General features: G+C 51.7%; 1 protein-coding gene across 1 annotated transcript in view; it reads left to right on the top strand.

Annotated features, from left to right (window-relative positions):
• Positions 1 to 12,947, top strand: part of JAM3 (junctional adhesion molecule 3) — a 31,905-nt gene extending 18,958 nt beyond the window's left edge. Inside the window, exons 2-9 of the mRNA XM_040256481.1 lie at positions 6,145 to 6,210; positions 6,666 to 6,779; positions 7,661 to 7,813; positions 8,142 to 8,344; positions 8,743 to 8,842; positions 9,923 to 10,052; positions 10,136 to 10,190; positions 10,445 to 12,947. Coding sequence (XP_040112415.1) covers positions 6,145 to 6,210; positions 6,666 to 6,779; positions 7,661 to 7,813; positions 8,142 to 8,344; positions 8,743 to 8,842; positions 9,923 to 10,052; positions 10,136 to 10,190; positions 10,445 to 10,480 — 857 coding nt within the window. The 3' untranslated portion in view covers positions 10,481 to 12,947. The remainder of the gene's footprint in view (positions 1 to 6,144; positions 6,211 to 6,665; positions 6,780 to 7,660; positions 7,814 to 8,141; positions 8,345 to 8,742; positions 8,843 to 9,922; positions 10,053 to 10,135; positions 10,191 to 10,444) is intronic.
• Positions 12,948 to 22,695: the final 9,748 nt, after the last annotated feature.

The raw sequence follows: 22,695 nt of genomic DNA, 5'->3' as shown, positions 1-22,695 counted from the left end.
GTCCTTGTTCTGTTAGGTTGAAATTGTTAGCAAAACAAGTGAAGACGACCATGGGTTTACTCGATTTTTGTCCCAGAATGATAGTGTCTTTGATGTGGCTTCCCAGGGAAGAATTTCCTCTCTAGACAGGCATGTCTGAATTTCCTGTCCCTAGTGGAGCAGGTGAAGCCCGGTTAAAGAAACCAGACCGAGGCCCCCCCGAAGGTGTTTCAGCAATCTCTCTTGCCGACTGTTGGTCTGTATTCCATTTCCTCTTCTATCTACTTTTTTTTTTTTTCAGTTTTGCACTTTCTCCCTTTTTCTGTTTATTTTTATGCACATTTATATAGTAAACTTTATGTATTTTGTCCTGACTGTGCCTCTGTCTCTAAACTCTAGATTTTTCTCTCATACTGCCCTGTTTCTATCTCCTTACAACTAGCTTTAATGTAAAATTAAAAATATTTATTTTTTTTGCATTGGCTGTATTTATTGAATGTATAATCTGGTCTGAACTTAAAATATAAGTAGATTGAATGTTTCACTCTTTGTTAAGATAAGAAAAAGCAAATTAAATTGCTTCATAATAATTTGTTTATTATGTGTATGACTCAGACACCATCAGTAGGAAATGGTTTTCATACACTCTTGTTAGAGAAGAAATAGAATGTGTTCTTCCACCTGAGGTCCAGCAGCATTAAAACCAGTGTGCACAGACCCCTCCCCCTCCCCACCCCAGCACCTCCACCCAACCCTGGCTGTGCCCCCCTTCCTCTACCCTTCTAGGCCGACCCCCCAGGCTCTGGTTTACTGGGTGGTTTGATGCTGAGGGACATACAGGACCCAGTCATTCCTCCTCCCCTTCGCAGGTTGCCCCCCTCAGCTTCCTTTAGTGATGGGACTCCTCCCACTGTGACCCTGGAAAAGCTCCCTGGACTGTGTGAACCCCTCTGCCTGAGAAGGGAGGGTGAGGAGAGGGCTCCCTCCAGGGCATTAGCTCTTCAGACACTGTCCAGGTTACCACTTGATGGACTTTTCATCTGCTGTGACCTGGCCTGGTCAGTGGGAGCTGTGGTCAGGAATCCTCTATGGCTTTGGCCTGGAGATGAGTTAAAGGAAACAGCAATCTGAATTGGCGTCAGCAGCGCCTTGCTGACGTCCTGCTGCTTAGCGGAGCCCTGGAGCAGGATGTGATAGTGCTGAGGCTCTGTCTAGAGTCACAGGGGTACACATGCTGTTCCTAATAAATCTGGGATTCAAGACAAGATGCTCTGTGGCCAGAGTGTGAGTCAGGGCCCCCCAGAGAAATGCAGCAAACAGGGTGTGTGTGAGTGGCTAGAACAGAATGCATTTCCTTTACGTATGTATGTTCTATACACATACAGTGATTTACTGTTAAGAACTGACTCGTGTGGTTATGGAGGCTGGTGAGTTGAAACTCTGCAGGGAAGGCCTGCAGGCTGGAGACCAGGAGGATTGAGGGTGCCCTCCTGCCTGGGAGACTAGCATTTTTGATTTGTTGGTGCCTCCTGACTGATGGGATGAGCGCTGCCCACCCCACCCCCACATTACAGAGGACAGTGCAGTTAAAGTACACAATTTAATACTAATCACAGGTGGCACTATTGATAAAGAACCCACCTCCCAATGCAGGAGACTTAAGGAATACAGATTCTATCCCTGGGTCGGGAAGATCCCCTGGAGAAGGGAATGGCAACCCATTCCATCCAGTATTCTTGCTTGGAGAATCCCACGGACAGAGGAACCTCGGGGGCTGTAGTTCATAGGGTCACAAAGAGTCAGACACAACTGGAGCAACTTAGCACACACACACACAAACACTCTCAAGTTGACACTTGGACCATCACAGTCAGATTTATTTGGAACTCCATGATGCTTGGTTGGTTCTCTTCATACTTGATTTGTAAGGGTCTCTTTGGATAACCATTTAGTTGAGCCAGAGTAACAACAGACCAGCTTTAACCAGAGCTTCAGCTGCCTGTGTTCTCATCAGAACCCTCTGCAGTGTGTCTGGAAAATATCACTGACATGGACTTTCTCCCCCTGCTCTTAAATTCCTGTAAAACTTGCTTAAGGAACTGAAGCAATGTTGAAAACGTGCTGTGACGGGAGGCCTTCTTCCCGGGACAGGCCCTGCTCAGCAGGCACACAGGAGTGGTCTGGAAGGGCGGATGTGCAGTCTTCTCACTGGAGGGCCTGCACTGCTGTTTATATTTAGCCCAGAGTCCTGGGACCTGCGAGGCGGCTTGCAGTGGAGCCGCTGTGCGCCCGCGCGGCCCCAGGCCCGCTCGCTGGACTGGACGGAATGTCAGCAGCTAAATATAACTCTTTACAGACACACGCAGGCAGGCAAGTCCCGAGTGAGCCAAGCATCCGGCTTTAGTGGAAACATTTTCTAACAGAGTCGCTTTCCCCTCTCGGTTTACAGTAATGAATGTAAACTCAGATCAGTGTGATTTTTCATTGAGAGCTGTCTGCAGTTAAGATGGTTGCAGGCACTCAGAAGGCAAAAGGAAGGCCCCCGCCTGCCCTGGCCCAGGAGCCAGCAGGCCTGTCTTGCTGTTTAGATCGGTTTTGTTTCCACGGGAGGAGAAGACGGGCAGTTTGCACTTCACCACCTGATGTGTATGGATGTGGGTTGGGTGGTGCCTTTGGGGTTTCATTTTCCCTCTGTTTCAGACTGCATCAGGACACAGGCACCGGTGTGGGCTCCGGGGCAAGCGTCCAGAGCAGGGCACCCTCTGTGGAGTTGGCTGCCTGTGGCCGAGATGGCCTTACCTCAGCAGCTGCTTCCAGCTCACAGTCTGCTTTTCTATGACTGTTTTATTGTTATCAGTTCTTGCGGCCTGGGGATCCAGAAGCACTTGGTAGCCAGTGATTCTTGAGAAAGCAAAGGGGGAGCAAGCCGAGTCCTCATGTCCAGCAACAGGCCTATGCTTCTGGGGACCGGGCTCTGCACTTGGGGTGGCCCTGACTTGACATGAGGGGTTTGGAGAGACATAGACCCGGGCCCTTCCCAACCTGCTGAGTTAGAATTCGGGGTATGTGCTCTTGGGCCAAGGAGGTGGAGTGGGAAGTGGGCTTTTAAATGGGGCCCCGAAGTAATCCCCCCGCAGCCTACCTGGTGTCAGACCCCCAGGCCTGGGGGTCTCGCAAAACAAAGTAGAAATATGTACTTGCTGCTCAGAGTTGTGGCATTGTTCCAGACCAGAAGAGCGACACAGGCGTCTGGGTGGTGGGGGACGGGGATAGGAGGCTGCAGGACCCAGCAAGGCCTCCTCCCCTCCTGCCCACTCCTCTGCTCCCCAGATTCAGTGTCCCTGCTTCCCAGAATGAAGAGGGAGCACTGGAGACAAGACACCATTGCCATGCCTTCCAGAGGCTTCCTCAAGGCTGTTTCCCTGGCCTCTCGGCTAAGAAAGGTCCTGCGGAACGGAGGAATGTGAGCGGGAGTTCAGAGTCTTGACTAGGCTTCCTTCAGCCCCAGATCCTCTTCTCACCTGCTGTTGCTGCTCTCTCTGTAAATAAGGGACTGTTTGTGGAGTGAAGTAGGGACTGCACGTTGAAACTCCTGGCTTCTGGTTTTGGTTCTGTGCTCATAGATGTGAACCAGCTGGGCACATGGTCACCCCGCCCCTGACGGCACTTGGGAGGGGGCAGTGCGTTCAGAAGGTGCTGGAGCCAACCCACAGGGTGAAACCCCAGCAGCACCCGGGCCTTCCCACCCCTCTGCTTGGCTCTTTCCTCAGCAGGCTGGGCGTCAGTCCTGTTCTGAGAAAAACCCCAGCGGTTCAGTTCTTCTCAACAGGAGAATGGTCGAGCCACAAGCAGCCCCGACTCCACTTGCTGCTGGTGCGCGTCCAGGCCTCGCTCCTCCCCCTCCTGACCCTGACATGCATTCTCCATCTGGCAGCCTCGCCGCTGCCCACCCTGGTCTCTTAGGAAGAGCACCTGTTTCCCTTGCAGACCACTGTCTAGAGGGCTGGGGTCCTTGTCCTTCCAGAGCTCAGTCTCCTAACCAGATGACACTGGGACTTAGACCCTGACCTGGCCCTCTGGCTCCTACTCTGCATCTGCTGAGCTGGCACCCCAGCCAAGGAGCAAAGACTGGTGTCCAAGCAGTGACATGTGCAGTGAAATGCCTCCGTGCCTGCCCCACCATCTCTCTGGCTTATTGAATCGATGGTTGTGACCTGGAGCTCAGAGTACAGGTCTTCACATATTCTGACCTGTGTTGTCAGCTGAGGCCCAGGGTTAATAGGAAGGCCTTCTCTCTGGGGATGGCAGGTTTTCCTAGAGGCCAAGTAGCCAAAGGACCCTTCATAGGTGGTCAGTGTACCTAGTTAATCTTTTCACCCAAGAAAATCGGCTAAAACATTTTGACACCATGATAACCGATTACAACATTATTTAAACTCATGGAGAGTCAGGAGCTAGTTTTGAAAGGCATCACCGTGCAAATAGCATATTTTGATTTCAACCATTAGTTTCACTCAGCTAAACTTCATGAAAATCACCATGTTGTTGTTTTTCTTATTTCACTCAAGACTGGAGAAAGCCTTTAATGTTGGGAACCACAGGTTAGATAAACAGCGGATCCAACAAAGTAAACCCTTGCCTGGCTGGTAACTGTACCCAGAATGTCTTATGCCATCCTACTGGGAAGGTACCAGGCCAGAGGGAGGAATGACAGGAAGGCCCATGTGGATCTGGGAGATGATAGAAAGATTAACAGTGACTCCAAGCAAGATAAAATTTTTAAAAAAATTTTTTATTGTAACATTGATTTATAACATTATATAAGCTTCACATGTACAGCATTATACTTCTACTTCTGTTTCCACTACAGCTGCTCACCACCAAAAGTTTAGTTTCCATCTGTCACTATACCGCTCACCCCTACACCCATCCCCACCCGCTCTGCAACCATTACTCTCTCTTCTTGACCTATTATCCTTTGGTTTGTTCATTTATTTTCTCATTTCCTTTGCTTGCTTTCCTATTTCACCAGTGACTGAACTCACACGGTACTTGTCTTTCTCCATCTGACGTTTCACTTGGAATAACAACTCAGGTTTCATCCATGTTGTTGCAGATGGCAAGATTTCATCCTTTGTATAGCTGTGTAATAGTCCATCCCACTCGGATTTATACATACACATTAACCCCCACCCCCACACCTTTTATCTGTTTTTCCACTGATGGCCACTTAGTTTGTTTCCATATCTTGGCTACTGTAGACAGTGCTGCAGTGAACTTTGGTGTGCATATATCTTTTATAGTTAATGTTTTATTTTCTTCTGATAAATATCCAGGAGTGGAGGAATTGCTCAGTCATATCTAATATTAGGTAGAACCATTTTTGCATCCCTGGATAAATCCCACTTGTTCGTGGTGTATGATCTCTTCAGTGTATTGTTACATTCAGTTTGCTAATATTTTACTGAGGTTTTTTGCATCTATGTTCCTCAGAGATATTGGCCTGTAATATTCTTTTTGTGTGTCACCTTTGTCTGGTTTTGGTATCGGGGTGATATTGGCCTTGAAAAATCAGTTAGGAAATCTTCCCTCCTCTCCTGTTTTGGCATAGTTTGAGAAGGACAGGTATCAAATCATTGAATGTTTGTTAGTATTTACCAGGGAAGCGGTCTGGTCCTGGACTTTTGTGTTAGGGGAGGTTTTGGTTACCATTTCAATCTCCTTACTAGTGATCGGTCTATTTGGATTTTCTTTCTTCATGATTCAGTCTTAGAAAGTTGTACGAATTTAAGAACTTGTCCATTTCCTCGAGGTTGTCCAGTTTGTTGGTGTGTAGCTCTTCCTGATATTCTCTTGCAGTCCCTTACAAATACATACTTAGAAGGAAAGTCCTGAAGGCTCTGGCGTCTTTATTCTGGGGCGAAGAAAGAGGGCGCACTCTGGAAATTCTCCTCTTTTCTCTGGGTTCCTTCTGGCGAAGGTCAGACTGAGAAAAAGCCGTCACCCTGCCATATCCTAAGAGACTTGGTTTTGGAATAGGACATCTTCCATCTCCTGTGGCTAGTGACTACAGCCTCCATGGAGGAAAAATCTGGCCTCAGGTGCCGGCTCTCTGCCGTTTCAGAGCCGCATCGTCTCTGACTTGACTTTTCTTTCTCCTCTCAGGCTGCTTGATTGGGGCCGTGAATCTCAAATCCAGCAACCGAACCCCAGTGGTTCAGGAATTTGAAAGTAAGTACAAGGGAGGCTTGAGACAAAGAGGCATTACTCGGTGGTCTGGCGGCCGACGCAGGACAGGCATACAGACGTGCGTGCCCGAGAGGCCCGTCGGCACCGCCGGTGTGCACATGTGTCAGCACAGCACGGCTTCGGTGGCTCTCGGCAACTCGGCGGGCTCCCTGCTGGCCACCACCTGGTCCCTGGCGTGTCTGCATTTACATGGCCAAGAGCATTCTGATGTAGAAGCACAGGATGAGGGGGATGTGTGCTCTCTTTGCTAATCATCTTCATTATTTTTCTGGCTAAAATTAAATTCTCTGAGAGTGTGGCACTAGCTGGATTTTTAATCTACACGACAGACGTAAATAGACATAGCTCATAGGGTCTGGGTATACAGGTGAACCTGAAATTGTTCCACGTTCACAGAGAGTTCTCTCTCTCTTTTTTTTTAACCCCTTTCTCATTAGGTGTGGAACTATCTTGTATCATTACGGATTCACAGACAAATGACCCCAGGATTGAATGGAAGAAGATCCAAGATGAACAAACCACCTATGTGTTTTTCGACAACAAGATTCAGGGTATGATCCTGTGGTCCTCCTCTTTGTACAGAAGGCCCAGGCGTGCACTTGCGGCCAAGACTTGCCTCTGCGTGGACCTACATCTGTAGCCGGAATTGGTTTTCTGTCTGTTTTCCTATGGAGAATTCAAGCATGCAAAAGTGGTGAGGATAGGGGTGGAGCCTCCCTATTGCTGCCTCTCTGCTTCAGTAAATATCACCTCCTTAGGAGGACTTTAGTTCCCGTGCAGGCACCTCTTTGAGGTATCTAGTAAACGTTCTCTGAGGCCACCTCCCTCTTGTGAGCCATGACTTACAAGTTCAGTGACTTCAGCAGCAGGGGGACAGCAGTGACCACTGCATATACCTGGATGCCGATAACACCTCGCAGGAGAGCAAGGCAGGGGTGCAGAGTTGTGTCTGACTCTTTGCAGGGGGTGCTGGGCCAGGAGCACGTGGGGCACAATGACATGGAAGCATAGGGAGCTTCATAACATACTCTGCATATAAGTTAGATAAGCAGGGTGACAATATACAGCCTTGACGTACTCCTTTCCCAATTTGGAACAGTATAACTGTGTGTGTTAGGGGTTGTGCAGGGCTTGTGCTTTTGGCGTCATATCTGAGAGATCACTGTCTGGTCCAAGGTCATGTCGTTCACACCTCTTTCTTCCTAAGGGTTTGAGCTGCAGCTCATGCAGTAAGGTGTGTGTTGTGTATGGTGTGGGCTGCGAGGTCGGGGTCTAGGTCACTCGTGCACGGGGGTACCCTGTGGTTGCAGCACTGTCTGTAGAACGCTCCTTGTCTTTTAGTGCCGAGTGACTAGTTTTCTCCTTTAACGGGGAAGCCTTGTGGGGAGCCAGGCATCTGTAGGGAGTCCCTCGGTGCCTCTCCTCTCCACAGGAGACCTGACCGACCGTGCAGAGCTGCTGGGGAAGACGTCTCTGAAGATCTGGAACGTGACGAGGACAGACTCGGCCCTTTACCGCTGCGAGGTGGTTGCCCGGAACGACCGCAAGGAGATCGACGAGATCGTCATCGAGTTGACCGTGCAAGGTGGGGGTGCACACGGGGCGAAGGCCCCTTGCCCTCCGCTCGGCGTTTGCTGGTGGAAAAGACCAGCTTCCTTTCCTTCCAGAGCCACATCCCTGTGGGTGTGGCAGGACCCATAGGGGCTGGGCAGGGAGGGTTTTTGAGAGCCACAGGTCGAGGGCGGGGAGGGAAGTGGAGCTTCTGCCTCGCCCTTCACAAGCCAGAGACACTGGAAAGGCCGGGGGGTCTTGGCGGGGGCTGGGATTCCTGCTGTGGACCAGCTTTCTTGGTGGGCTCGGGTAAAAGCAGGCCTTGCTGCTGGTTCTCATCCCTGCCCACTCTCCTTCCACAGTGAAGCCGGTGGCCCCGGTGTGCAGGGTGCCAAGGGCCGTGCCTGTGGGCAAGGCAGCCACCCTGTCCTGCCAGGAGGGCGAGGGCTTCCCGCGGCCGCACTACAGCTGGTACCGCAACGACGTGCCACTGCCCACAGACTCCAGGGCCAACCCGCGCTTCCGAAACTCCTCTTTCGTCTTAAACCCGGAGACGGGCACTCTGGTAAGAGCTCCAGGAAGAGGTGCTATATGGGCGTCTGTGCTGTGGGCAGAGCACCTGTGAGCAGACAGGAGACCAGAGCTACAGACCCTAATATCAGGAGCTATCCTCACCCGCCACCCTTTATAGACAGGAAAGCCTGTAAGTGGGTGCAGGAGGGCAGGCAAAGCTGAGGGGACAGTGGCCAAGGGGAGTGCAGGGCAGCCTGCCCAGCGCCATCTGGAGCAGTCGGGAGGCAGTGGGCCTTCCTCACTGACCACACAATGATGTTGCGACATTGCTGGTGTGTTCGGGCTGCTCGTGTCGTGGGCAAGACTGAGCCACATTGTTGTGTTTGGGGACAGCCCCTGGTGGGAAGGTGGGGTGGCACTGGGTCTCCCTTCACTCCCGACCCCCGGCAGGTGTTCAGCGCCGTCCACAAGGAGGACTCGGGCCAGTACTACTGCATTGCATCCAACGACGCGGGCTCGGCCCGCTGCGAGGAGCAGGACATGGAAGTGTGTGAGTGTCTGCTGAGCCTCGACCTGGGGGCTGGCGGGCCAGTCATGCTCGCTGGTGCCCTCAGCTCAGTGCCAGCTGCTCTCTGCGGGGCGCACGGGCTCCCCGGAGTCTGCCAGGTCTGGTGGGAGGACCCTCTGAAGGACTGACCCTCGGGTTCTCTGCTCAACCCACAGCTTTCACTGAAGTATCCTGAACTCCATTTCTTTGGTAACTGATAGAATCATGGAAACGTAAGGTTGTGTAAGGTCTCTAGGAATCTACCCAGTCTGACCTTTTTGCAGTAAGCAGAAACTAGGGCTCACCGCAGTAATTTATGCTGTTGGGGTGATTCTTCCTCTGGGCTGTCAGGGCTTAGTGGAGGGGGGCAGGGTCCAGCACCCATCCCACCTGTGGAACCGGTCCCCGGGGACTCCCCGGCTGCTGCCAGATTTGGGGAGCTGATCTTGGGCAGGAAGAAGATTCCTGGGCTGTGCCCCAGAGTTCCTGACCTGAGAGAGGGAGCTTGGAAATGAAACTGACGTTATGAAATCAGAATTCAAATGCATCTTTAAGTAACCATGTGCTCACTGTTCAAGAACCCTGTGCCAGACAAGGGAGAACTGCAGCAGCTCCCAGCCTAGACAGCACTGATTGATAAATCCCTGCGTGGTTTCCACTGTGCTTTTATCTGCACAAAGAGTGCAGCCTCAGGCCCCATACTGAAGCTGGAGAGTGCAGCTGAGGGTCTCCTTGAGGGATGGCTGGTGGCTGCAAGGCCACGTTCTTATCTCCTATTTGCCCTTTTAATAACAACTTGAAACTAAATAATCTTCAACAAAGAGAAGCCCTAGAAATTTAGGGGTTTTTCTTCCTTAGGACTCTGGCTCCTAGTTCTGTCCCTGTAGGGGAGCCGTTTCTCAGTAAGAAAGCTCTAGGATGTGCCCCAGAGGCTTGTTACTCCCCATAGCGCAGGCCGTGCTCTGTGGCTGCAGCAGCTATGGTGCAGCAGGTGGGTGTCACAGCCTGTGGGCAGAGCTGCTCCAGAACGGGGGCGGTGTTGGGAGGTGGGGGCAGCATCTTCTCACCCCTCGCCTTCTCCAGATGACCTCAACATCGGCGGCATCATCGGGGGGGTCCTAGTCGTGCTGACCGTCCTGGCCCTCATCACAGGGGGCATCTGCTGTGCCTATAGACGTGGCTACTTCATCAGCCACGACCGGAACGGGGAAAGGTGAGCCTGTCCTGCGTGAACAGCGTGCCCTGAGCATTGCTATGGCCTGTCAGGCGTCACCCAGCTCCTCTGCTCTGTTTTAGCTACAAGAACCCAGGGAAGCCAGATGGAGTTAACTACATCAGGACAGATGAGGAGGTAAGGAAGCCTGGAGACGGTGACTCCAGCAGGGAAGATGGCATCCCCCCAAAAACCGGGCGGGTCCCTGGGAGAGAGATTTGAGTTATGTCCAGTACACGAGCCCCTCAGCATGCCCCCAGGCGGTGTGCTCATGGGGCATTCGGTCCACAGGCCTTGTGGCCATTCCCATCCAAGAGCACATTGAGGGAAGTGGTGTCAGGCTCCTTTCCCACCTGCTGGCCACCCTCTAACCTGCTGTGTTGGCCTTTCAGGGCGACTTCAGACACAAGTCCTCGTTCGTGATCTAGATGGTGGCGCGGCTGTGTGCACATGCAGACACCTCCATGGGGAACCCTGCCAGGAGCAGCCCTGCAAGGGGCGCCGGATGGGGCTAGACACGCGCACAAAAGCTTTTGTTTTGGCCAAAGTTGACCGCTACTCCTTTCTTACTTTTTAACAAGCTACATGAATAAAAGAGTTTTCCTGGAGATGAGCAAGTCACCACAAGGCAAGGAAGTGGCCGGGTTCACGAAGCCAACCCCGTGGGGTCTGCTGGCCTCGAGGTGGGCAGCCTGGGCTCAGGAGGCACAGTAACCTGTCCCGTGGTGGGGCCACGCCAGCATGAGCGTCCAAGGCTGGCAGCCAGGGTCATGACCCGAGCCTTGGCTGCAGTGACAGGGCTTCACGGTGGCCCCGGGGCCACTTCATCCCCAGGCTTTGCCAAGATAGTCCTGGTGTCCATCCGGGGGATTCTTTTTGGGTCAGCATTTTATAACAGCAGCCCAAATCAGGACAGTAAACAGCTTGTTAGAAGGAGGGATCTTCTTAGCTTTGGGAACCCTGCTCATCCACAGAGGGTCCCAGCATTGGAGAGCCTTCATCTTGTGCTGAATCTGAAATGGTACTGACATGATGTTCTGCTTTTCTATGGGTGTTTATTTTATAAAATTTTACAGTCTAAATTTTTGCTAAAGATGTATTTTGATTATTGAAAATTTCTATTTAAATTGTAAATAAGTTGTCATATGCCGTTAAATACTGTATCTTTTTTTTTCTTTAAGTTCAACTTAAACTAGGAGCCCAAACTGCTCCTGTTCAATTGGAAACACCACTGGTGGCTTAGGAAACCTTTGAGAAAACTCCAGTTGAGTAACCTCATGGTCTATTTGTGTCTGTGCAGAAGAGACACAGGGCTCCTGGGTGACCTTCCCTGGGCCTACCCCCACCCCTACCCCAGGCCCTAAGACACAGGTGCCCCAGCTGCACGCCTGTTCGGAGCGGCATTGGTTCCTGAGTCTCCAGGCCAGCCCTCCTGCCCTCATCCACCTGATGCTGCGACACAGGCCATGGGCGGAACAGCTCTGACAGTGCCGTTCACCTGCCATGTAGGTCCACCCAGGATAGCGCCAAGGGGGCTGGAAGGATGGCGTCCTGCATGTGGCCCCCCAGCCTGGCTTCCCTGGGCCCAAGTTCTGTGGCTGTGCGTGGCTCAGTAAACACAGCAGCCCTGCTGTCAGGCCTTTAAATTCCTTCTACTTATTCATGCGGGCTTCCCTTGTGCCTCAGCTGGTAAGAATCTGCTTGCAGTGTGGGAGACCTGGGTTCAATCCCTGGGTTGGGAAGATCCCCTGGAGAAGAGAAATGCTACCCACTCCAGTATTCTGGCCTGGTAAATCCCATGGACTGTATAGTCCATGGGGTCGCAAAAAGCTGGACATGACTGAGCGACTTTCACACACACACACTACTTACTCATGCAGTTCATGGGACGGTCCAGGGCCAAAGGCAGTTTTGAAATCAAACCTGTGAACCACATTTACATTTGTTTCAAGACAGCGACCCCCACTGTCCCTCTGCCATGAAGACAGCGCAGGTTCCGTCTCACCTCCCAGGAGGCTGTTGTTCAGGGTCGTGAGGCCAGCCTCTGACGATGGCAGGAAGGGTAGCCAGGCGACGGCCCGACTGACAGTGGGCAAAGCATGAGCCTGGATCCAAGACAGTTTCCTGATGGTGATGAAGTCTTTGTCCACCCGACCCGCTGCCTGCTTCAAGGGGCGTCAGGAACACCATCCAGAGGCCTTTGTTCTTGCGAGCAGGCGTTCCTAGCCTCAGACATGCACTGCATTCACTCCCGACGTGAAGCCCTTTGGAGCAGGAGCTTCACAGAAGGTTGCTCCCGCTCCTCTGTCACCGGATGGTTTTCACATAGAAGAACATAGTCATCGTGGGGTTAAACGTTTAGTGTCATAATTTTTTATACTTTGGGTTTTTTAATTGAACACTCAAGACTGTGTTGACCTTTCTTTTCTAAGTGGTGTGGACACTCTGCCATGAGAACTGGCAGCAGCAGAAGGCAGCCCCTCATCTTGCTGGGGTAGCATCTTCTCTGAGTTTGTGACTTGAAAGCACAGACCTGAGAGAATCCTTCCTTCTCAATTCCTCTCGTTGGAGAGGGAGGCACCCTCTGTCTTGAGGGCAGCTCTGGTGACTGGGTGGCCGCCTTGGACCCTAAAACCTCTACCCCGCTGCCCCATGCCCTGGCTCTTGACAGAGGAGGGGTATGAGTGTGGGTCTGGAAGGTCACTGCCCATCACCGCAGACATGCAGACAGAAAAGGAGCCTCGGGAGATTTTAAGGTGTAAACGTGGAGCCTGGAGGCCGTACCTGCCGCTGTGGCCTTGGCGTGGCTGCAGCGGCGCCCGGTGCCACAGACTTGTGCTACTAACACACCTGTACATTGGTGTTTGTTAAACCTCATTTATAAAAGCTTCTAAAGAAAAAAAGGCAGCAGCTCGGCTTCTTCATTTCCCTTCTTCCTGCGTCGGGTCAGGCACACCCTGGGTTCGCAGTGCTGGACGGAGGTGAGGGCGTTCCCTAGGGGCCACCCTCTGACCCCGCTGTGCATACATGCGGAGTGTGCTGGGGCAGATGTGCACACATGTCCACTCACACACGGGAAGCCGGGGGTCAGGACAGCATCCACTCTCACATGCAACCGCCACTCCACGTGTGCCACACACACAGAGAAAGTCTGTGCTTTTGCTCCTGCAGAACTGGCATGAAACCTGAGCCAGCCCAGTTTCTCTACTCATTCTTGGACAGAGCACACACCCACCAGTGTTTTAAGGAGACTAGTGGTGCAGAGGGACCTAAGGCCCCTGCCACCACAGGAACAGTCCTCAGTGGATTAGACGTAAAGCAGCGCTCCCGTTGCTCTGGTAAAAACACACAGGTTTTCTCTAAGCAGGGACCGCAGTCTATGCTAAGACATCTGCTGTGGGGGAGATGGAAGACCTGAAACAAAGCTTGGGTCCCTTTTCCCTAAGGGAAAATATTTTGTTGTATTCTTCTCAGACATTCTGTCTGTTAAATTGACTACTGATAAAAGCCCTGTGCTAAAAGTATTGGGAGGCTGTGCTCATGCTTAACCTTTATGCATTTGAAGAATCTTTAAAAAGTTTGAAATTTACAAATAACAGGAAATATTATAGTCAGGATTTTGACATCAGACATAGGAAGCTATGTACTGACTATAAGGAACTGCTCACAGTGGCAGCTCCCGGGGAGAGGCAGTCAGTTGGGCTTCTAACAGGCCTGGCGGCACGACCTCTGGACTGGGTCAGAAGGGACTGGCCTGTGAGGGGAAGCATCGGCCCAGGTGAGACCATGTAGCTGATTTCTGAGCTAATTGTGATGGTCCCTGGTGAGGGGAATGGTTGGCAGAAGGTTGGCAGAGGCCTTCAAGGAGAGAAGCTGGGGCGGGTGGAGCATGAGCAGGTGTGTGTCCAGCTGCGGATCCCACAGCAGTGCCAGAGCCTGACCTCCCTCCTCCAGCTCCCCTGCAAGACTGGAAGTCTCCCCTGACCGCCTTCCGAGCACCAGCGCTCACAGCCTCAGCAACTTTTTACATAGCACTGATATTATATTAGGCATTATAAGTAACCTAGAGACGAGTTAAAGTACTTGAGAGGTGGTGTGGGTTATATGCAAACACTAGGCCACTGTATATGAGGGACTTAAGCACCCATGGATTTTGCTCTTGAGGGGTGTCCTGGAACCAATGCCCTGGTTCACCAAGGCATTAGTTCATCACCAAGGGATGATTGTACATGTTCAGTGGAATATCCTTCAGCCTTAAAAGTGGAATGAAGCTGCTTGTTACATGGATGTACCTTGGAAACCGCACCCCCCCCCCGCCCCGTAAGAAATAAGTCAGACATAGAAGAACGAACACTGTAGGGTCCCACTTGGTGAGGTCCCTCGAGTAGACAAATCCAGAGACAGTGGCCTGGAGGTTGCCTGGGGCTGGGTTCTGGAGAAGTAGAAGCTGCCGTTTGCTGGGGACAAAGTGTCTGAGACAATGAACAAGTTGTGGACATGGATGGTGGTGGTGACTGCACACACGAATGGACTGCCACTGGGGTCATACATGTAAAGGTGGTTAAAATGGTAAATTTTATGCTGTATATGTTGTACCAGGATAAGCAATATTTTTAAATAGTGATGATGGTGAGGATGTGGGGAAAATGAAAAATAGTGGGAATACAAACGCAGGGCCCTCGTATTCAGTTGTAGGAATCTCCCGTGATACAAATGCTGTGTTTGGTAAAGGGGCAGTCTTGACGTCACCCTGACTGACTTTCTGTCTTCACTAACCTTCAGTCGGGTAGCAGAGCAGACTCCCTGATGCTCATGGTTCGAGAGTCCGAAAGCCAGACCTCAGACAGGATTGCTGAGTGACATGCACTGCAGTTTATCCGTGACCACACAAGCATCGCCTTCAAACCCTGTGGTCACAAATGCATTTACACCAGTTGATGTTTTACCTGACATATTCACTGAAAGAATTCAGGAGACCTTAAGTAAAAATCGTTAAGTAAGTTTAGTTGTTAGGTATATGATTCCTGGTGTGTGGGCTTCCCTGGTGGCTCAAACGGTAAGGAATCTTTATGCTGGTGCAAATATCAACACTTTAAAAACTTACATCACTTTCTTGCATCCCCAGTAGATTCCAAATGCCATACTGATTTGAGGATCATCATTTTAGAAATAGAGACGTGTTCTCCAATTTATTGTTGGAATAATGATAGATTCACAGGAAGTTGCACAGGTAATACAGAGTGGTCCATGGTACCCCAACTAAGTCTAAAAACAAAACTTTAGAAAGAAAACTTTCCTACAATGAATTTTTGGTCCAGCCCAACTCTGGAAAACAGCTAGTTTCTCCCCATGCCACAACATACAACAAGATTTTGTGCTCTTGGCCATTTGTCCCAGAGCAAAGGAAACTGATGTTCATACAAAAGTCTGCACACAAATGGATACAACGTTTTATTCATCAGAGCCCCTTGCCATGGGTGAGCATTTAAAGATTGGGCGGGTGGCCACATGGCCTCTGAGAACTTAACAGACTCAGTTTGGTTTTCTTTTCCAGCTCTAGGAGCTGAACATCCCAGGGGCCCTGTGGCACTTGCCTCCTGTGGGAGATGTTGCATTCCTTTGCAGGGAAGTACCTGTGTAGGTTGGAAATCCTTTGAGGGCCTGGAAATATTAGGAATGGGACCTCAGGCGGGACCCCCCCCACCTCCACCCCCACCCCAGGAGGGAACAGCTCTGGGAACCACCAGGGACTACTTTGTTCCCCTGGTCTGGGGCTTTCAATGCCATCCAACTTCCCTGGGGTTTGTGTCCTGGTCTGCAGGGACTGGCTTCTGACTTCCTCTCCTCTCTGGATGTATTACTGCTGGTCCCTGGTCAGGAGAATGGTTTGCAGAAGATTAGCAAAGGCCTTCAAGTAGAGAAGCTGAGCGACGGTGGGTGCATGTCCAGCTGCAGGTCCACCAGGCCCAGGGCGGTGCCAGAGCCTGGCCTCCCTCCTCGAGCTCCCCTGTAGGACCCAACGGCTGCCCTGACTGCCTTCTAAACACCAGCGCTCACAGCCTCGGCTCCTCCCCAGCCACCTGTTGTGCCCGAGGGGCGCCCCTCACAGCTCAGAGCCCCTGAATCCCACCCTCTCTCTGCCATCCCTCCCCTGACCCCTGAAGATGCTGCCCTGCCTGCTGCCTGCTCCTTTCACTGCCACTCACCCTCCCACTGTGGTCCGACTTGGGCTTTTCATCCCAGCAGCTGTGTAAGCTACTCTGAGAACCTTTGTCTCTGGGAAGGAGACAGGCACCTCTGTCAGGGGAGCTGCAGGGTTTAAATGAGATCATTTGGGTTAAGTCCTCACTCGGTGCTCAGTCAGCACAAGGTGAGTGCTGAGGACGCAGAGCCACGACTGCCATGTGCTGGTGGGGCTGCCTCATCACCAAAGGCATCTGTGTCCAAATCTACTTGTGCTCAGAGGGCTCGCCCGTCCACCTGGGCTCCACCTGAGAGCGGGTGCCAGTGCCCCCGGATGCCCCCATCTCGTCCCACTACCTCTGTCACCATGCCCACCGGACGGCCAGGCTCCATGCACCCCCTGAACTGTGACTGATGGGGTCTAGGGAGAAAACAGGGCGTGGTCTGCTTAGAAACCTACACAACAGTAACAGCACTGAGCTCGCCAGTGAAGGGTGAGCAGTTAGCGTTTATGTAGCAGTTAGTGTAACATCAGGACCCTACAGGACCTTCCCAGAACGCACCCCTGCTCCATACCCTCCGCCTGCCTTTCGTCCGCAGAAAACTTTAGTCAAAGGATAAATGCAGTGAGGTGAGAAAATGCAGGTCAACCAAAACAAAATCACTGTTTAACCATTAAACAAAGTCAAGGACTTTAGCTCCTCCTCAGGTGCTACAGATAATATCCTGAGCCATGTCCTTCGAGCTGTTTTTCAGAGACCGAAACCCCCACCATGTGGAAGAAGTTAACTGTATACTGCTCACAAGCACCTGGATGGGTAGGAACCAGGTTGAGGATATTGGTTTCTGATTACTTCACCAGTCAGAAGAATGTCTGCAAGCTGGTTCCACACGCCTCTTGACCCCCCTTCCATCACCTGGTCTTTAAAATGTCCCCTGAAAGCCTTTGGGGAATATTTGGTGGAAAGCAGTGAAAAAAGTGAAAAAGTTGGCTAAAAGTTCAACATTCAGAAAACTAAGATCATGGCATCCGGTCCCATCACTTCATGGCAAACAGATGGGGAAACAATGGAAACAGTGACAGACTTTATTTTCAGTTCTGTTTAGTCTCTCAGTCATGTCCGAGTCTCTGCGACCCCGTGAACTGCAGCACGCCAGGCCTCCCTGTCCATCACCAACTCCTGGAGTTTACCCAAACTAATGTCCATCGAGTCAGTGATGCCATCCAGCCATCTCATCCTCTGTTGTCCTCTTTTCCTCCTGCCCCAATCCCTCCCAGCATCAGAGTCTTTTCCAGTGAGCCAACTCTTCGCGTGAAGTGGCCAAAGTACTGGAGTTTCAGCTTTAGCATCAGTCCTTCCAATGAACACCCAGGACTGATCTCCTTTAGGATGGACTGGTTGGATCTCCTTGCAGTCCAAGGGACTCTCAAGAGTCTTCTCCAACACCACAGTTCAAAAGCATCAATTCTTCAGTGCTCAGCTTTCTTCACAGTCCAACTGTCACATCCATACATGACCACTGGAAAAACCATAGCCTTGACTAGACGGACCTTTGTTGGCAAAGTAATGTCTCTGCTTTTGAATATACTATCTAGGTTGGTCATAACTTTCCTTCCAAGGAGTAAGCATCTTTTAATTTCATGGCTGCAGTCACCATCTGCTGTGATATTGGAGCCCAAAAAAATAAAGTCAGCCACTGTTTCCACTGTTTCCCCATCTATTTCCCATGAAGTGATGGGTCCAGATGCTATGATCTTAATTTTCTGAATGTTGAGCTTTAAGCCAACTTTTTCACTCTTCTCTTTCACTTTCATCAAGAGTGATGAAAGTTCCTCTTCACTTTCTGCCATAAGGGTGGTGTCATCTGCATATCTGAGGTTATTGATATTTCTCCTGACAATCTTGATTCCAGCTTGTGCTTCCTCCAGCCCAGTGTTTCTCATGATGTACTCTGCATATAACTTTATTTGGGGGGGCTCCAAAATCACTGCAGATGGTGACTGCAGCCATGAAATTAAAAGACACTTGTTCCCTGGAAGAAAAGTTATGACCAATCTAGACAGCATATTAAAAAGCAGAGACATTACTTTGCCAACACAGGGCCATCTAGTCAAAGCTATGGCTTTTCCAGTAGTCATGTATGAATGTAAGAGCTGGACTATAAAGAAAGCTGAGCGCCAAAGAATTGATGCTTTTGAACTGTGGTGTTGGAGAAGACTCTTGAGAGTCCCTTTGACTGCAAGGAGATCCAACCAGTCCATCCTAAAGGAAATCAGTCTGGAATATTCATTGGAAGGACTGATGCTGAAGCTGAAACTCCAATACTTTGGCCACCTGATGTGAAGAACTGACTCATTTGAAAAGACCCTGATGCTGGGAGAGATTGGGGGCAGGAGGAGAAGGGGACGACAGAGGATGAGAAGGTTGGATGGCATCACTGACTCCATGGACATGAGTTTGAGTAAGTTCTGGGAGTTGGCGATGGACAGGGAAGCCTGGTGTGCTGCAGTCCATTGGGTCACAAAGAGCCAGAGACGACTGAGCGAATGAACTGAACTAAAAGCCTTTGGGGAACATTTGGCAGAAAACAACTAAAATCTGTAAAGCAATTATCCTTCAATTAAAAAAAAAAGCCTTTGGGGCCTCTGAGTCCTTTAAGCACAAGCTGCCTGAACTTCTGGCCAGGTCCTACAATAAATGCTGAACTTTTCTTCCAACAGCCTGGCATCAATAGGTTGGCTTTTTTTTTTTTAATTGGAGAACAATTGCTTTACACTGTTGTATTGGTTTCTTCAATACAGCAACAAGAGTCAACCGCAAGTATACCTATGTTCCATCCCTCCTGAACCCCTATCCCACCCCTCTAGGTTGTCACAGAGTACTAAGTTGAGCTCCCAATGTGGCTTTATTGATTCCCCCACCCCCCACCCCAACCCCAGCAGACCCAAGTTTGGTTTGGTAACAGCTGGTGCAGGTACTAAATTAATCTTCACAAATGCCAGGGAAGGAGAGTTTAGAACCCCCATTTGACCTAAGCAACTGAGGCTTTACAAGTTTAACCAACTGGCCCATGACGCTTAGACACTCAGACGCTCAGTGGTGGACTGAGACACCAGTCCCACGTGTGACTGCAGAGCTCAGCTTTTGGAAAGACCACCGCAAGGACAGGTAAGCTCTTTGGAAGCCGAGGGGAACCACTGAAGGTTCAAAGACCTGGTGGGTTGCCGGCCTTGTCAAAGTGGTCCTGGAAGGGGCGTGCGGCCAGAAGGGCCGGCACCAGAAGGGGTAGGAGGCACCCCCAGTGCTGAGGCCAGCCCCGGAGAGGACGCGGGTGGGAACACAGCTGTGGGAGAGTGGTCAGCAGCAGCTGCAGGGGCTGGGGGCACCCACTGCCCTTCATGACAATGGGCACCCAGGGCCAGGGGGGATTATAAAAAATGTAGGTCCCCGTGTCTTTCTCTAGAGCAGTTTCACATCAGATTGTGCCAGGGTTGAGTCCTGTGTGCCTCCAGATGCGGAAGCAGGAGACTCGAGCCTTGGGAGGAAGCAGAGGAGGCCCAGGGTTGCTGGAGACCTCCACCTCCAACACCTGCCCTGAGGTCATGTGTCCGTGGTGGAGGGGTGGGGGGAGATGGAGGTGGGGACTTGAGAGCCTGAGCTTAGTGGGGGCTGCTTAGATGAGGGAGGGAGGCCGGCCAGGGAGCAGAGAGTGCGGCAGAGGATATAGCCGCGAGTCTCCAGGAAGGCCTACCATCCAGCTTAGTGAGAGGCTGCACTGACTTATGTCAAGGGACCTGTGGGGTGCCGGGGAGGCCTCACCGCAGGGCTGGCCAACAGTCAGGTGAGGCTTATCACCCTTCAGGGCTGTGTCTCTGCCTCTCTCTCACATGTCCCGGGCCCCTAGGCTCAGCCGGACACCATCCTGGCCAGACTGGGGGCCTCTCCTTCCTCGGTTGCTTTACTTCTGAGGCCGACTCTTCCTCAAGGCCCCTCTGCCTGCAGCACTGGATTGCCGCCTCTGGTTGAGCACTCTGCATGTGTTCTAGTTTTCTGTTGATTTGCTGTCTCCCCGGGGGTCGGCAGGGGGCTCTGCATCCCCTGCGACTCCATCTCTTTGCCCTAGATCTCTGAGTCTTGAGCTGTGCTAAATCCACTTAAACATCCTGCGAGGCCTTTCTAAGTCAGCAAAACTGACTTTAAGGTATTCGTTTTGGATTCCAGGTATAGCTGTTTCCTTCTACTGATGAGATTAACCTCAGAATGCTCTGAGTCCTGTGTGGGGAGTGATGCTGGTTCAAGTGTGGGCATTGGGATTTGTCCTGTGGGGCAGCCTGGCAGGGAATTGGGCCTGCGCGGCCCCAATTCCCCTTGCCCACCGGCCCCCACGTGGGCAGCACCCTCTCCCGGAACCAGGAGGCCTGTCAAGTCCAGGGGCCGTACCTCTTGGACATAAACACAGATGTAGATGTGAACCAGCTGGGCACATGGTCACCCCACCCCCGACGGGATCTGGGATGGGGCAGTGCGTTCAGAAGGTGCTGGAGCCAACCCACAGGGTGAAACCCCAGCAGCACCCGGGCCTTCCCACCCCTCCTGCTTGCTCTTTCCTCAGCAGGCTGGGCATCAGTCCTGTTCTGAGAAAAACCCCAGCAGTTCAGTTCTCCTTCTCAGCAGGTGATGGTTGAGCCACAGGCAGCCCCGACCCCACTTGCTGCTGGTGCCCGTCCAGGCCTTGCTCCTCCCCCTCCTGACCCTGACATGCATTCTCCAACTGGCAGCCTTGCCGCTGCCCACCCCAGTCTCTTAGGAAGAGTACCCATTTCCCTTGCAGACCACTGTCTAGAGGGGTGGGGTCCTTGTCCTTCTGGAGCTCGGTCTCCTAACCAGATGACACTGGGACTTAGACATTGACCTGGCCCTCTGGCTCCTACTCTGCATCTGCTGAGCTGGTGCCCCAGCCAAGGTGCAATGGAGGGTGTCCAAGCGGTGACTCGTGCAGTGAGACGCCCCCATGCCCGCCCCACCACCTTCTCTCTGTCGGCTTCCGGCTAAGGCTGGGCTCTCGGGCCCCGTAGATCCCTGTGTGTAGGATTCTGTCGTCTGTGTCTGAGTGCAGACCTCCTGACTGGGGGCCTGTCTGAATTCTCCAAGTGGGATCCCAAGCTGGCCCCCTCCCTCACAGTAGCACCTTGACTCCCTGACTCAGCACGCAGATTCAGCAAGGGCACTGCCACGTGGTCTGAGACATGCGGTGGAGATGGCTCAGTCAGCAGTCAGCCTTGGTCAGTTCTCCCTAGGGGAAGACCTGTACCAGACACCGCTGCTCATGGCCGGACATGTCCATGTGTCACCTGTCTGAGTCTTGGCTTTGTCTCTTCCTCCCCAAGTCCTGCTGATTATACTTTGTCAGCCTTACAGAGAAGGGGTGGGTGCCCATGGTGCTCTAGTAACGTGCTGTGGTCGGCACCATGGAGCCTGCCCCTGACACGTCGTGGAATAGCCTTGCCTTTAGGGGACCGTTTTAGTGTCCTTTAGCATCAGGGAAGGAGAAGGCGATGGCACCCCACCCCAGTACTCTTGCCTGGAAAATCCCATGGACGGAGGAGCCTGGTGGGCTGCAGTCCATGGGGTTGCTAAGAGTCGGATACGATTGAGCGACTTCACTTTCACTTTTCACTTTCATGCATTGAAGAAGGAAATGGCAACCTACTCCAGTGTTCTTGCCTGGAGAATCCCAGGGATGGGTGAGCCCTGTGGGCTGCCGTCTATGGGGTCGCACAGAGTCGGACACGACTGAAGTGACTTAGCAGCAGTAGCAGCAGCATCAGGGAAATAAGTGGTTAGATTGTAGAGGAAGAATTCTGAGACTTTTCCATCATCTGCCACATTTCATGTCACATGTGCACCACATATAAAACCAGCCACGTTTTAAAAATTCTTTGACAGAGTCGTGAGGACAACAAGAAACTGTAGAAATACAGTGAAGTGGAAAGAGTGCTGGACTCAGTCTCAGGTCAAGCTTCATCCTCTGCAAAGGCCAGTCCCTCGCTGCTGCTCCATAGCCTGGAGACACCACTCACCATCACCATCTTGAAGGGTGAACTGAGGAAGGGGTCAGAGTCATCCTCACCTCTGTCCCCAGCCCTGGCCTGTGCCACCTCTGATGGACTTGGTTTCAAGAATAAGAAAGAATGCCATTGTAATAAGCCACTTCAAAGCATGATGCCTCTGGAGATATGAATTAAATATTTTTCGAGCAATTAGGCCCCGTGGAGAATGGAATGACCACTGCTGCTCCTAGAATAATATGAAGAGGGTCACCGAGGACAAGAACAGGAAGATAGGCCGGTGATGCTGGCCTGTGCCCTCAGCTCCTAACCTGGCCCTCCCGCCTTGGTGTGCGGGCAGCGAGGCTGGTAGGTTAGTATGAGCTTCCTCCAGGCAGAAAGCACATATTG

Source organism: Oryx dammah, unplaced genomic scaffold, assembly GCF_014754425.2.
Source record: "Oryx dammah isolate SB20612 unplaced genomic scaffold, SCBI_Odam_1.1 HiC_scaffold_15, whole genome shotgun sequence".
Classification (NCBI taxonomy): Eukaryota; Metazoa; Chordata; class Mammalia; order Artiodactyla; family Bovidae; genus Oryx; species Oryx dammah.
Note: the sequence above shows the minus strand (reverse complement) of the source record. Positions and strands in the feature narration are given on the sequence as shown.